Source organism: Salvelinus namaycush, chromosome 8 (genome assembly GCF_016432855.1).
Source record: "Salvelinus namaycush isolate Seneca chromosome 8, SaNama_1.0, whole genome shotgun sequence".
Taxonomy (NCBI): Eukaryota; Metazoa; Chordata; class Actinopteri; order Salmoniformes; family Salmonidae; genus Salvelinus; species Salvelinus namaycush.
Genome location: NC_052314.1, coordinates 14,048,127 through 14,064,729, shown reverse-complemented (window position 1 = coordinate 14,064,729; position 16,603 = coordinate 14,048,127). Strand labels below are relative to the sequence as shown.

The 16,603-nt window shown below is 40.6% G+C and overlaps 1 protein-coding gene across 1 annotated transcript; it reads left to right on the top strand.

Moving 5' to 3' along the window:
- The first annotated feature begins 4,783 nt into the window (after positions 1-4,783).
- LOC120051782 (zinc finger protein 287-like) lies at positions 4,784-13,168 on the top strand. The gene is made up of 2 exons (XM_038998672.1): positions 4,784-5,036; positions 11,377-13,168. The coding sequence occupies exons 1-2, from the start codon at positions 4,838-4,840 to the stop codon at positions 12,390-12,392; spliced, it is 1,215 nt and encodes a 404-aa protein (XP_038854600.1). The 5' UTR covers positions 4,784-4,837; the 3' UTR covers positions 12,393-13,168.
- Positions 13,169-16,603: the final 3,435 nt, after the last annotated feature.

Genomic DNA, 16,603 nt, shown 5'->3' with positions numbered 1-16,603 from the left:
TCAACTGATGTCAATTAGCCTATCAGAAGCTTCTAAAGCCATGACATAATTTTCTGAAATTTTCCAAGCTGTTTAATGGCACAGTCAACTTAGTGTATGTAAACTTCTGACCCACTGGAATTGTGATACAGTGAATTATATGTGAAATAATCTGTCTGTAAACAATTGTTGGAAAATTACTTGTGTCATGCACAAAGTAGATGTCCTAACCGACTTGCCAAAACTATAGTTTGTTAACAAGAAATTGGTGGAGTAGTTGAAAAACGAGTTTTAATGACTCCAACCTAAGTGTATGTAAATTTCTGACTTCAACTGTAAGTCTGGCAATGTGGAGAAGTGCAGCTATAGTGAGGGGAAATTGCCAGTTTTGTCAGGGCCAGCATGATCCTGTGTCGTGAGTGTAGCTAAACTTCTTCGGGATCGGTGTCCCGTCCACGGGACGGTTGAGCTAACGTAGGCTAATGCGATTAGCATGAGGTTGTAAGTAACAAGAACATTTCCCAGGACATATCTGATATTGGCAGAAATCTTAAATTCTTGTTAATCTAACTGCACTGTCCTATTTACAGTAGCTATTATAGTGAAATAATATAATGATATTGTTTGAGGAGAGTGCACAATTTTGAACATGAAAAGTTATTAATAAACAAATAAGACACATTTGGGCAGTCATGATACAAAATTTTTAACAGAAATACAATGGTTCTAAAACTTTGCACATACACTGCTGCCATCTAGTGGCCAAAATCTAAATTGCACTTGGGCTGGAATAATACATTATGGCCTTTCTCTTGCATTTCAAAGATGATGGTACAAAACACATACAAAAGAACGGTTGTTTTTTTTCTTTATATTTTCTTTTACCAGATCTATTGTGTTATATTCTCATGCATTCCTTTCACATTTTCACAAATTTCAAAGTGTTTCCTTTCAAATGGTACCAAGAATATGCATATCCTTGCTTCAGGGCCTGAGCTACAGGCAGTTAGATTTGGGTATATCATTTTAGGCGAACATTTTTAAGTTAAGTTTGAGCATCTTTATAATACATTTTTTTCTAAAAGGCTGTCAACATCCTACAAGGAAAGAGACACTTAATCAATTATATAATCATTAACCAGATAATTCCAGATACCAGACTTCGATGAGTGATAACTCAGTTCTAGAATGTTGTCATTGATGAGAATGAATATACAAATCTATTCACATTCAGAATGTACTTTGTTTAGACATCCAGTCTGTATTGTACTTTCATGACCAGAGACAAATCTTCAAAAGGCACAGTATTTATTTATTCAGAGTGGTACATGAATTCACACAGTCTTGATTTATAGGATCCTTCCCACTATATGCTATGTCAACTCATAAAATCCCAAGTTATCAATTAAAAGTTTATAGAAAAACTGCACTTGCCCTCATATGAAAATTACAGTTTATTAAATATTCTACATCTCTAATGTTATCAAATAAAACTATTTATATAGCACATTTCTTACAAGGAATACATTTCAAGGTGTTGAGACGTTGAATGGGGTAAAAATGGGGCACAGATAACGAAGGACATCAAGGCATTCAAAATGGCTACAGAGATGGATGGGCAGGAGTCAAGGCTTTTGGTCATGGGGTCTGGGATCCTGGGTGCCTCACCGGATGGTCTGGTGGTAGATAGCCAGAGTGGGCACCACAGCAGTGGTGGAGGTTAAGTGTCCCTATGGTGCAAGGGACCTTAACATTGAAGTGAAGTCGAAGGATTTCTATATCCAGAAGGGAGGGTCTTACAGCCTCCGTGAATACCATCCTTACTGGCAGCAGGTTAAGGGCAGCTCCACAACACTGGAAAGGACACTTGCTTATTCATTGTGTGGACCACTAAAGCCTCCGTCAACTTCCCCATCCAGCGTGACAACCTCTGGCAGACTCCTATTGCTGGACTAGAGGAGTTTTTCAAGGACCACATGCTCCCAAAGTTGGCACTGCAACAGTGAACATCTGTAAATAACTTGTAAATAGTTTATGCACAAATTGTTTCTGTTCCTACTTTGGAGGTTATCTTCCAATCTGTTTTTCAATGCATATACAAATTCTATGTTTTACACAATATTGTATCATATTTGATGAGTTACTGACCTGTTCGTCCACAGGCTCGATGTGCTGTCGTCTCCACAACTGGATCACACTGGCACAGGATGTCCATGCACCAGATGGTCTGAGGGTTGCACTCCTTCCTGTTGGTCTGGAAAACAAATAGACATTTGGTCTGTGGTGGGTCTTTTCAATGCTGTATCAACATCTTTATCATGACAGAAAATACATTGTTTATTATGTCACAAATCCACCATGGGACAATGTGACAAGTGGTCCCTCAACACCCAATCCTCATGCCTCATTGTTTGTTCTTGTTTCCCAATAAACAGCTTCTTCAGACTTGATTATAGTATTGGTAAAATAGACTGGGCCTTGGTCTATCTGCACATCTAAAATCTGACTATGTGGATGGGACATTTCTGCTGGAATGGAGGAATTATCTGGAATGCTCAACTAGATGATCAGGACAATCTAGGGTACTATTTCCCGAAGAGGTGAAGTATTGCGATGAGTCATACGACTGTACTTCTGATTCAAATTCTCAAGAGGAAAGTTAAAACCCTCAGCCGTGAGGTCACTGAGGAGGACCAACAGTGATAGGGGGATCATCTGAAAGGGACTGACATGCAGTAATGTAACATAAAGGATTTTGGGCATTGGCCAGCAGCCCACAATTTCTACATTCAGGTCCTACATCTGTGGCATGCGATGTTTGTAAAGGCAACATTTCACTGCTGTGTCAGTATTAGACTCCGGGTAGCTTAATTTCCATCCCTGCTGACATGTATAACCAAATTCACCAGTCATTTTTGATTAGTCATGTACAACAGATGCACTCGTGGAACAAAAACATGTATGTTTTATATGGGAAAATATTGATCCCATAAGGTCGTCAGCTAACTAGTCAACTTTAGCTAATGTAGCTAACTAGCCAACCATGGTGCCTAACTAACTAGCCCACCAGGCTTTAGCTAGCTAGATAGTTAACATTAGCTTACCGTTTTTGTAGTCAGACTTTTCTTAGTGGTGACATGCTAGATAACCAACTATTCTTGCCATGGCGCCAGCCTAACGTTAGCTAGCAAGTCTGACTACACAAACAGGGAGTTAACATTAGCTAGCTAAATATCCTTTCCCTGGTGGGCTAACACTAGCTAGCATGTGACCACGTGAAAAAGTAGCTGGCTAAATCACTAAATACTTGTCAATAAAAAGGTAACAAAAGTCATTATGGTAGCCTATGCTGGTTTTAATTTTACTTGTAAGAACGGTAATGTGCGTTGTACACGTAACACATTCGGTGGGTATCTAGCTGACATTCATAAGCACCTAGCTAACTGCAGAGCGTTAACCTAACCTAATTGCTCTAACATAATTGCTCATTAGCAGCTAGCAACCATGGCTTACCTAATCACACGGCTCCAGCGACGCTTTGGAAAACGATAAAATGCATGTGTGCTTATCAAAGTAGTGGTTACAATCCGGCGGTACATAACACAGAACCATCCTTGCTTCTGATCGACAGAGACCTAAGGTTAGCTACAAAGTAGAGAGGGTAATGGATTTTGTTTTATCAATTTAAAAATGTTATGGTAGCTAGCTAGGTAATTTGCAAAATGCTAAACAAGAATACACACGAGAAACACTATCAATTATTTACACAAGAAACTAAAAAGGCCATGAAAGGCTACTTGTCGACGAGTTTGCATTGAGAAATGTACCTTGAGTGATGATGTTAAAGCTTGCAACAAGATGTGTAGTTCTGTATGATAGCCACATTAGCGGCTAATTAGTAATTATAGGCAAATATATTGATAAAAGTTACCTTGTCCGAGAGAGATTTGCACGGTTATCAAAATGTCACGCCAGGGTAAGCCTACATGAAACACAGACCTTATATGAAGTAGTTCTAAAATCCCCAATGCAAAAATGAATGGGGGAAAAACGATTGGAAACATTTTCGTGTTTTACCGCCAGGTTTTATGCATATTATGATTCTGTGGTAGTCAATAAGCCATACATTTACTACTAGTACATGTGCTGCTACAGGGGTGTCAAACTCATTCCATGGAGGGCCTGGTGTCTAATGTTTTTTGGTTTCTACTTTCAATTAAGACCTAGGGTGTTCATAAATTCAATCTGGAATGTCAGTGAGCTCAGAGTGCAAGCGCTCAGGGTTGATTCGAGCGCTTTGACCTCACGATATTAGTCAAGCTAACTGGTTGGTGTTGGCTAGCTTGTTAGCTACTTCCAGACACAAATGAGAGAACCCCTACTCTTACCATTTTACTCGACCTAGCAGAGCTGGTTAGGCTATGATCATGTTATCCAGTGCGTTAGTGACTGTAACTGTGCTGCTGGCAACAATTTAATTACGCTTTTTTTGCCAACGTTTACTGACACCGGCCATATTCAACGGCTGTAGAGCGTTTGTAAATTCATCAGTTATTCTGCGCTCTGGAACACTCAGATTAGTGCGCTCTGAAATCAAAGTAGATAGCCAGAGTGAATTTACTGACGCAGGAGCGAAAACCCGCAGACACTCCGCCCTCCATGGAATGAGTTTGACACGTGCTACTACATCAGTACATTGGCCATGTTACACTCCAGTCCAGCAGGTGGCGAAAGCGCAAAATGTGTTAACTTGAAGGTGCACGAACAGTGGATTCCTTTTTTACTTAGTAATGCCGGATGTTGATGTTGCTGCACGGACATGGATGGGATGAAAACAGCACAGCCACTTAGCTAGCTAATGTATTTGTATTCTTTAAATATGTCTAAAATACAGTTGTTGAGGGTTTTTCTCAACGATAGATTAACAGCTGCTGCCGATGAGATATTCGGGGTCGTTGAAAAAATGATAGCAGAGTATCAGGAGGAAGTTGTCCGTCTACAGAGGCTGCTCGACATTGTTCTTCAACCTGAGATACCGTTAAACCTACACAGAGCAGGTTTGTTACTCATTACGTTTGTCTAACTAATTCGAACTCAATTTTACGAAATAAAAGGAGCAATGCCAAAGTTGGTTATTTTTTTAGAGGAAGTGTAATATGAAAATGATCGGGTATGTCTAAATGGCCTAATGCCAGCAGTTGTTCCATTTAATTTCAACAAGCCTAGCCTGGGTGGGCGCTTTGGATCCTCACCATTCGCGGTCAGTGCCGTTTAAGATGAGGAAGGATGTTAAAAGAATTATGAGCGTGGCCTAATTTCTATTACAACATATCGGATGACTGTCATTCATATTCCATTCACCTAGCTCAATGTAACATCGAAAGGTTTAGGCTACTACATGATGCTCGAATTTTCCCTGGATCCATCATGAGGTTGCTACAACCTAGCCTCTGAATGAAAGTTTACAATGTAGATGCACAGGTCGAGATAATTGAGTAATCAATGTGACAGACAGTGATACATGCAATACCGCCTTGCAAACTCTTGCTTGCATCTAGCTGATATAGCGTATAATCATTAGTCCAGCAGTTGCAAATGAGAGTTTCTATTGGACAAATTCAGGTATGTTTATCCTGTTCCGTTTAAGAAACGTTTTTCAACAGAATCAATACACCCCTCATCACATGCAAACGCAGTTCACTTTCATAGCAGCCACATACAAACAGCTTGTTGTGTGTATGTGTATATATATAATTCCTTCTTGCATCTATCTACGCGCTCTCCTCCTCTCACCTTTTCCCTTTGCTTGTGGACTTCAGTGCACAACATTTCCATATCATGACCGCTAACCACACACAGCCAACATAGTTGTCACGTCATAGTTAACGTAGCTACTAGAACAACAAGTTAATAAACCCACTACAATCATGCAGTACAGTCAGCAGCAAGCAGTTTAGCAGTTACACCGGCGGGCCCCAGTGGCAATAAATTAATAAAACCAAAAGCTTACCTCGACTTGGAAAAGTTCCAGTGTTGTATAGCCATATTCTGCTAGCTAACATAGCATCCCTCTCTGTTTGAGCCAGATGCTAGCTAGGTGAAAGTGAAATAAAATGTACTACGAAATATACAGTAGCTCTCTCTCTCTTGCTTCTTAATTTTGGAAGAAATTAATCAAAACTGTTCAACTATTGTCTTTCTCTCTTTGTCAACTACTCACCACATGTTATGCATTACATTGCAGTGCTAGCTAGCAGTAGCTTATGCTTTCAGTACTAGATTCATTATCTGATCCTTTGATTGAGTGGACAACATGAGTTCATGCTGCAAGAGCTCTGATAGGTTGGAGGACTTCCTCTGGAAGTTGTCATAATTACTGTGTAAGTCTTTTGAAGGGGGTGAGAAACCATGAGCCTCCTAAGTTTTGTATTGAAGTCAATGTGCCCACAGGAGGACAGAAACTAGCTGTCCCCTGGCTACCCCAATGTGCTACCCTACAGAGTGCTGCTGAGGCTACTGTTGACCATTGTAAAACTGTGTTTTAATCAATTATTTGGCGACGTTAATATTTTTTGTATGGTTTGATCTAAAAAAGGATAACTTTAATGTTTCACAATTTTTATGTTTATGAAATTCACTGGGGAGGATCAATTGATCCTCACTATCGTCTGGGATTAATGTGCCCAGCCGGTAATACACTCGTGTCTCCTCGGTGACCGTCTTAAACCGTCCTCCATTCAGGCTGCAAAGGTGTCAGTTTCCTCCTTAATGCGATTTAATGGCTCGTCGGTGCAAGAAAACAGGGAAAATAGGCATACTGTCTTAATAAAACACACAAATCTGTCGCCAGGGTTCGTCCGTCAAACTGCTAGATGGTGAAGCGTAATTCATCACTCCAGAAAATGCATTTCCACTGCTCCAGAGTCAAATGGCAGCGAGCTTTACACCACTCCAACCCAGGCTTGGCATTCCGCGTGGTGATCTTAGGCTTGTGTACGGCTGCTCTGCAATGGGAACCCATTTCATGAAGCTCCTGACTAAGAGTTTTTGTGCTGACGTTACTTCCAGAGGCAGTCTGGAACTTGGTAGTGAGTGTTGTAACTGAGGACAAAACATTTTTTGCACTACACACTCCAGTACTCAGTGGTCCTGTTCTGTGAGTTGTATGGCCTACCACGTCACTGCTAAGCCGTTGTTGCTCCTAGACGTTTCCACTTCACAATAACAGCACTTACAGTTGACCGGGGCAGTTCTAGCAGGGCAGAAATTTGTCAAACTGACTTGTTGGAAAGGTGGCATCCTATGATGGTGCCACGTTGAAAGTCACTGAGCTCTTCAGTAAGACCATTCTACTGCCAAATATTTGTCTATGGAGATTGCATGGCTGTGTACTCAATGTTATACACCTGTCAGCAACGGGTGTGACTGAAATAGCTGATTCCACTAATTTGATGGGGTGTCCACATACTTTTGTGTGTGTGTATATATATATATATATATATATATATATATATAGTACACTGCATAATGAAACAATCCCTAGTATGCTAGTGTTTTGAGTGTGGACTGACTATTATTTGGCATTAAGACTGGTTTTACACACAACTTTCTATCCAAGTTGGGAGAGAGCGCGAGGATGGCTCATGTCATGCAGGTTCAGGTAGCCTATACAGGACAGTTGTATACTGAACAATTTCAACAATTTCAACGATTTTACTGAGTTACAGTTCATATAAGGAAATCAGTCAATTGAAATAAATGAATTAGACCCTAATCTATGGATTTCACATGACTGGGTAGGGGCACAGCCATGTGTGGGCCTAGGAGGGCAAAGGCCCACCCACTTGGGAGCCAGGTCCAGCCAATCAGAATGAGTTTTTCCCCACAAAAGGGCTTTATTACAGACATAAGTACTCCTCAGTTTCATCAGCTGTACGTGTGGCGCAAGTGAAGAAGCCGAATGTGGAGGTCCTGGGCTGGCATGGTCACATATGGTCTACAGTTGAGGCCATTTGGACATACTGCCAAATACTCTAAAATGACGGAGGCGGCTTATGGTAGGGAAGTTAACATTAAATTCTCTGGCAACAGCTCTGGTGGACATTCCTGCAGTCAGCATGCCAATTGCACACTCCCTCAAAACTTGAGACATCTGTGTCGTTGTGTGACAACTGCACATTTTTGTGGCCTTTTATTGTCCCCATCACAAGGTGCACCTGTGTAATGGTTGATCAGCTTCTTGATAAGCCACACCTGTCAGGTGGATGGATTATTTTGGCGAAGGAAAAATGCTCACTAACAGGGATGTATAGAAATTTGTCCATCAAAATTGACATGTTTTTTTTTTTGTGGATATGAACAATTTCTGGGATCTTTTATTTCATCTCATGAAGCATGGGACCAACACTTTACATGTTGCGTTTATATTTTTGTTCAGTGTGTGTATATAAAATAAATAAAAACAAATTGGCAGCTGATTAGTATGATGTTTAAATTTCCTACTTTTAATTCATGAACAAGTAATTGCATAATTGCCACCAGCCAGCAGTCTAAAAATGTCAGCAATACGACAGTGAATAGCTTCATGAAATGTTAGGCTTAACATGAGAAAATTACGACCAAATAGGCCTACTAATAAACATTTACCCATTAACATTACAGGAGGGTCCAGAGAAACTGTTACGCTAGTGACATATAGGTAGGGATCAAGTGACTAGGCAACAGGATAGATAGACCGTAGCAGCAGTGAATGTGATGAGTCAAAAGAGTTAATGCAAAAAGGGTCAATGAAGATAACCAATAGCTATCCAGACCACCTATTTAGCAGTCTTATGGCTTGGGGGTAGAAGCTGTTCAGGGTCCTGTTGGTTCCAGACTTGGTGCATCAAACTGTTTTCCATGCGGTAGCAGAGAGAACAGTCTATGACTAGGGTGACTGGAGTCTTTGACAATTTTTAGGGCCTTCCTCTGACACCGCCTGGTATAGAGGTACTGGATGGCAGCGAGCTCGGCCCCAGTGATGTATTGGGCCGTATGTACTTCCCTCTGTAGCGCCTTGCACTCAGATGCCAAGCAGTTGCCATACCAAGCAGTGATGCAGCCAGTCAAGAGCACTCAATGGTACAGCTGTAGAACATTTAGGATCTGAGGGCCTATGGCAAATCTTTTCAGCCTCCTGAGGGGGAGGAGGCATTGTCGTACCTTCTTCACTTCTGTTGGTGTGTGTGGACCATGATAATTCATTAGTGATGTGGACACCAAGGAACTTGAAGCTCTTGACCCACTCCACTACAGCCCCGTCGATGTGGATGGGGGCGTGCTCGGGCCTCTATTTCCTGTAGTTCACAATAAACTCCTTTGTCTTGCAGACGTTGAGGGAGAGGATGTTTTCCTGGCGTCACTGACATCCTCCATATAGGCAGTCTCGTCGTCCGTGATAAGGCCAATCACTCTCGTGTCGTCAGCAAACTTAATGATGGTGTTGGAGTCGTGCGCAGCCACGCAGTCGTGGGTGAACAGGGAATACAGGAGGGGATTAAGCACGCACCCCTGAAGGGCCCCCGTGTTAAGGTTCAGCGTGGCGGACGTCTTGTTGCCTACCCTCACCACCTGAGGGCGGCCCGTCAGGAAGTCCAGGGTCCAGTTGCAGAGGGAGGTGTTCAGACCCAGGGTCATGAGCTTGGAGGCACTATGGTTTTGACTATAGCTCAGAATTAAATGAACAGCATTCTCACTTAGGTGTTCCTCTTGTCCAGCAGTGTGGAGTGCAATAGAGATTGCGTCATCTGTGGATCTGTTGGGGCGGTATACGAATTGGAGTGGGTCTAAGGTGTCTGATGATGTGAGCCATGACCAGCCTTTCAAAGCTTTTCATGGCTACAGATGTGAGTGCTACGGGGCGATAGTCATGTATAGACTGGTTAGCTTGGCGCTCTTGGGCACACGGACAATGGTGGTCTGCTGGAAATATGTAGGTATTACAGACTGGGTCAGGGAGAGGTTGGAAATGTCAGTGAAGACACCTGCCAACTGGTCAGTGTATGCTCTGAGTATGTGTCCTGGTAATCCGGCTGGGCCTGCGGCCTTGTGAATGTTGACCTGTTTAAAGGTCTTACTCACATCTGCTTTGGAGAGCATGATCACAGTCATCCGGAACAGCTGGTGCTCTCATGAATGGTTCAGTGTTGCTTCCCTCGAAGCCAGCATAGAAGGAATTTAGCTCGTCTGGTAGGCTCGTGTCACTGGGAAGCTCGCTGCTGGGTTTCCCTTTGTAATCCGTGATAGTTTGCAAGCCCTGCCACATCCGACGAGTGTCAGAGCCGGCGTAGTATGATTCAATCTTAGTCCTGTATTGACGTTTTGACTGTTTAATGGTTCGTCTGAGGTCGTAGCAGGATTTCTTATAAGCGTCCGGATTAGTGTCCCGCTCCTTAAACGGCGCCTTTAGCTCAATGCGGATGTTGCCTGTAGTCCATGGCTTCTGGTTTGGATATTTATGTATGGTCACTCCGGGGACGACTTTGTCGATGCACTTATTCAGCTAGTTTATGCTAGCTGGCAACAACAGCAGCATGGCGCTAGTTAAAACTTGTAAAAGAAAGTGATGTAAATTTCGATGGGTGAGGGAGAAATAACTTGTAGTATTGGTCACCATCTGGATGTCACCGTGACATGACAATTAGCTAACTTAACGACAAGCCGGTGTGAATGACCAGTGCAACGGTGTTGTATCGAGTTGCTTGCCACTGTTGGTTCCCACTGGGCAGCAGTTGCTTCACCAGGCAGCTATATCACTACCCGCTAGCTAACATAGCCAATTTGTTCCATCCCACTGATTTTATATTTTGAGTAGGATAGCTGCCTACACGAGAAATCATTAATAATATTGCTAACCTTCTGGATGTCACCGTGATACAGTCTACCGCTCAGTGGGGAGAGTTTGAGCTGCAACCTGGCAACACAACAACACGCGGCACAGTGTGTCCTTCGCTCCTGCTTGCCGACTGCTGTCCTGCAGTAAGGAGAGGGAAGTAGCTAGTGTAGCCTGTCACCCAGGCCAGGGTGACAGCTAAAACACATTTTATTGTAGTGATTTTCAATGAAAATGTACAATTACTCTGGTAAAACCGAAATGATTCTGAACACTCCCAAGTCCCAACTTCGGCAGACGGGGTGGACACACGACTACGATGACTACTACTACTACTACATTATTCAAAATACACACATACAGGAACTTCCAGTACCAAGCTCTCACCTGTGGAGGACTATGGGGTGCTTTTATACGTTTCCCAAGTTGATCACTAATTAGGGTCCCACATGAAACACTGACCAATACTTTGGTTCCTACCTTGTTACATACATGTCATTACATTTTCTGTCTTATCCTTCTTCCAGACTTCCAGCAGCTCACTCTCTCTGAAGCGGAGATCCCCCCGGAGCAGCAGCACTATGAGCAGGAGTGGAGCCACAATCTGGGGCTGGAGGACCCAGAAACCATACAATTTAAAGATGAAGAGGAGGAACTCCGGACCAGTCAGGAGGAAGAGCAGATTCAACGGATTGAGACTGTTACTAAAGATGACATATTCACTCCTGCCTGTGTGAAAAGTGACTGTGTGGAGTACCCAACTCAGCTCTCAAATATCTATCAAGCTCAAAAGGAAGGAAACAAAGAGAGAGACACTCTACCCAGTACTACAACTGAACAGATCAAAACAGAACCTGATGGAGAGGACTATAGGGAATCAGAACCAACCAGTGTCTCTCAGCCCCCCCTTGCAGTAAATCCAGTATGTTTTGCAGTTCAAAGTGGTATGGAGAATAAAAGACCTCCATCAGGTTTTAAGCAAGTCAAATCAAAGAGAACAGAGATGGTTAAAGGACAAAGGTCCCGTATCAATACTAAGGGTAAGAAATCTACTCAGTTGTCCCTCCTGAAATCATCCAGTCAAGGTCATGCTACTCCTTGTTGTAAGGTGTGCGGTAAGTATTTTCATTACATGGGCTCATTGATTAAACATGTTCAAACTCATACAAAGGATAAAGAAACACTTTGTGGAGTGTGTGGAAAGCATATGGAGTCCACAGAAGGTATGAAAGAGCACCTCCAAACTCACATTGCAGCTAGGTTGTGTTGTCATGTTTGTGGTAAATGGTTCAGCAAGAACAGTAAGCTGACAGTGCACATGAGGAGCCACACAGGGGAGAAACCTTTTTCCTGCCCTGTTTGTGGTACATGCTTCATGCAGACTGGAGATCTGAAAAGACACATGAGGACCCATACTGGGGAGAAACCATATCTCTGTCCTGATTGTGGAAAAGGATTCAGCGTTGCCAGTAATCTGTCAGTGCATATAAAGATTCACACAGGAGAGAAAGGAGAACCAGATTCAGCACTGGCACCAATCTGAATGTGCACATGAGAACTCAGGGGAGAGACCATACTGATGTCCTCATAGTAGAAAATGCATTTCCCAATCAGGTACATTAAATAACAAAGACACACCAAGGCATCACTGTATAGGTGCAGTGATTGCAGGAGTTCTCAAAATGATAGAACTCCTACAAAGTTACATAAACAATCATGACAAGGGAGAAAACATGATAATGTGCTGTTTGGGAAAAGGTCTGGAGACAGAAGACAGAGTCACATTCTAACTTCCACTTGTGAGAGGAGATGCCCCTCAGGACACTACTCTTGGGTGAATAAGATATGACTGAATTACTGCTTGAACATAACTATCTATCTAACAGCAGCTAGTGGATTTTTTGAGCAGTTCCTGCTCATTACTTATAGGATGACACAACAGACATTTGAACATTTGTCCTCCATCTGTACATAAAACATGTTTTTAGAGTTAAATGTGTTGTTAAATGTTGAAATCTGCTACTTTATATCTTGTTTGATGTTGTTAAAGTAGTTTTCACAATAACAGTAGATTTTTGTTAGTCTCAGGAGCTGAAGGAATCTTACCATTTTTGTTATTACCGATGTTTGATGCCTATATCCACTCTGAGGGGAAAATATTTGTATTTATTTTGTTTTCCATGTTTTGACAATTATGAAAATGTGTTGTAATATGCTCATGTAGACCCATTCATATGAATGAAGCTTGAGAAACGTGTTTTTCCAGAGATTGTACATTTTATCTGCCTTTTGTATAACAGAATAAATGTTGATAATACATGTTTATCGTGAGGTGTCTTTACCTGCACATTTCTCTTTCCTCCAGGCACCCTAGTCAGACTGTTCTCTCTGCTACCGCACGGCAAGCAGTACTAGAGCGCAAAGTCTAGTTCCAAAAGGCTTCTTAACAGCTTCTACCCCTCAGCCATAAGACTCCTGAACATCTAATCAAATGGCTACCCAGACTATTTCCATTGTCGTCGTCCCCAGAGAGTTGTACGGTTTGTTAAAATATATATAGATTTTTTAAATCAATGGTTTTTGTTTGACACATTTTAACATGAAAATAATCTCACTTTAAAAAGAGTCTGTGTAATGCCATTACCATGGAATTGCCCGAATACAAAATACATTTTCAAAAGACAATCACTGTAAGGGAGGGCTCTTCCAATAAATCACTTGGACCTCGAAGCCAGCAAAGCCTCTCTAATGAAACCAACTGAAAACATATTTACATACTGTACACATAGAATATTGTCAAAGATCAATAAACTCACTGCTGGCCAAACTCAACACATATACCTTTTTGTAAACAATGGACCACACCCTAAACATTTCTTCTCAAACAGTATCTCACACACGCACAGAGGAACTTCCAGTACCAAGCTCTCACCGGAGAAGGACTATGGGCAAAGATTATTATATTGACAATATAGTTGAGTGACCGCTCCAACAATATACAGTGGGGCAAAAAAGTATTTAGTCAGCCACCAATTGTGCAAGTTCTTCCACTTAAAAAGATGAGAGAGGCCTGTAATTTTCATCATAGGTACACTTCAACTATGACAGACAAAATGAGGAAAAAAATCCAGAAAATCACATTGTAGGATATTTTTCTAACCAGAAAAAATAAGATTAATTTTGTTCACCCTCCTCTAGCCACTTCTTCCTAGATCTGACGAAGGCTCCCTCTGCTTTCAGTTTATACATATCATCCAACTTGTTTTGTAGCTCAAACAGAACAGACTTGTCCTCCTCTGAGAGACTTTCAACAGGCTTTTGAACAAGAGAGGTGATCTTTGTAATTACACTTTCTTTTTCAGCTCTCCTTGTCTTGGCAAGTAAAGTCCCATATTTTCTTTAATATTTTCCAACCTCATATTTAAACAGTTCCCAGTTATTACTGCATGAATTGTCACTTATAGCTTTGTTCCAAAAGTGTGTAATGAAATTGTTTATCTCCATCTTGACCAACTCATGTTTTAATATAGAGCTATTAAGCTTCCAGTAGGATGCTCTGCCAAGGCCATTATCAGAGATAAAACGTTTAATGTCAATATAAATAGCTCTATCATCAGTAAGGGAAGTGGCATGGATGTTAACAGAAATACCCTGTTAATCAAAACATTTAGACACCAGCCAAAAATCTATGCGTGATTGTCTGGAGCAAGCCTTATTACTCCCTGTGAAAGACTTGTCATTAGGAAACTTTACTCTCCAAATATCTATAATATCAAACCTTTCCATAAACTGCCTCAAACTTGTATTCATAGAAGTGGACTGTCCCGGAGGCCATCTATCAATTAAATGATTCGGGGAAATATATTAAAATCCCCACCTACTATAAATAAAGCATTCGGGAACTTGGTTAGCCAATGGAGAATACGCTTTTCTAAAGATTGAAGTAAGTGATCATATTCAAGTTTGGAATTGTAACCATAAATGTTAGTAATAATAATGATGATGTTGTTACAGTTGATAACAAGACAAAGAAAGTGACCAAAAGGATCACAGTCAGAGTGCAAAATACTTCCATTGAAATTATTATTTAGAGTGATAACTCCAGCAGAGAGTTCAGAACCATGAGAGAGACATACATCATTACCCCACTGAGATCTCCAGAAGTTGACATCGGTAGCAACTGAATGAGACTCTTGAAAAAAACATAAATCTGTTTTAAGCTGTTTGGCAAATAAAAATAATGCTTTGCGCTTTACATTATTTCTTAACCCCCTAGCATTGAGTGAAACTATAGACAACGACAAAGTGGAATATAGAGCAACAATCACAAATCGAAAAAGAATAAAAGGAAACCTCAATCAAATAACCCTCACGCAGTTGGGACACAAAATGACAGGTCGCCACTGCCCTCAATTAGCAAATTAGCAAATTAGCAATTACATTTTTTGTTTGCAGAATTTCAACACTAATTGACCTCCATAAAACAATCTTAAATTCGTGGTCAGATTTTGGGAGGAGTAAACCCTTGCACTTCTTCCTTTCTTTTTATTTGTTTTTTAAATCTATATTTTTATATTTTTCTAATTTTGTTTTTAGTGTTAATTATTATTATATATTTTTTTTATTGAACAGTAACATGCAAAACACAAAATCAGAACAGCCAGAGGGATTACACAAAGAAAGTCCACATAATATCAAAATCAAATACAGACATGTAGCGAATACATCTTTTAAATATTTTGTTTTGCAGACGTTTTAATGATTCTAAATATTTTTCCAAATCATTTTTTTTTTTTAATTCTTCTTAAATTTAGATTTGTGTATGAAACATTTTCTTAATAAAATAAAGATTTATGACATACTGACGTTCAATTGTGGAATAAGTATAGTAAAATAATGTCAAAATTTGATATTTCAATGGCTGTATGCATTTTGTTGCCAAGATATAGTTTAACAACAGTCCAGAACACCTCACTATGTAAACAATTACAAAACAAGTGTTCAATAGATTCCGTTAATAGTTCACAAAAACTGAATTCACTGGTAACATCAGGTATATATTTAGAAATCAAGCTATTACACAGTTAGAATCTATGGATAATCTTAAAGGAGATCTCCTTTACTTTATTGGTCACCATACATTTGTGTGGAGTGAGCCAAGCACGGCTCCAGTCTACATCAATCGACGAAGCACAACAAAATATTGCAGAAGGAATAGAATTCCTGTAGAAAATATCCCTTAATAAACGATTGTTGAATTTCTTATCTAGTAAACCTATGCCATTCACCTGGATATTGCTTACAATAGGAAATGTTCCAAAATATGCCTTGTTCTGAAGTAAATTTTTTATCCCACTAGGTATAGCAAGGAATATAAGGAATATAACAGTGTCATATTCCTTGCTTGAAACCTCAAAGTTGTATATTTACATAAATTCTCTCCGTGTAAATAGATTCCCACTAATACTAACTAATTGGCTAACAATGACAATGTTTTTCGAGAACCAATTCCGGTAAATAACGTCTTGTTTCTATGTAATATCTACCCATTATTCCATATAAAACATTTGAGGTGAAAAGTTGTGTTTATACATCAAAGCCCAGCACGTTAAAGCTTGCTTGTGAAAAGCCGCCAATTTCATAGGAATTTTACCCCCAATATAGGGACGTTGTAGTAAAAGATTAAGCACTCTGAGCTTCTGAAAAACGAAATTAGGTACAATATTCCAGAAACGATGAGGATTTCTTAAAGTA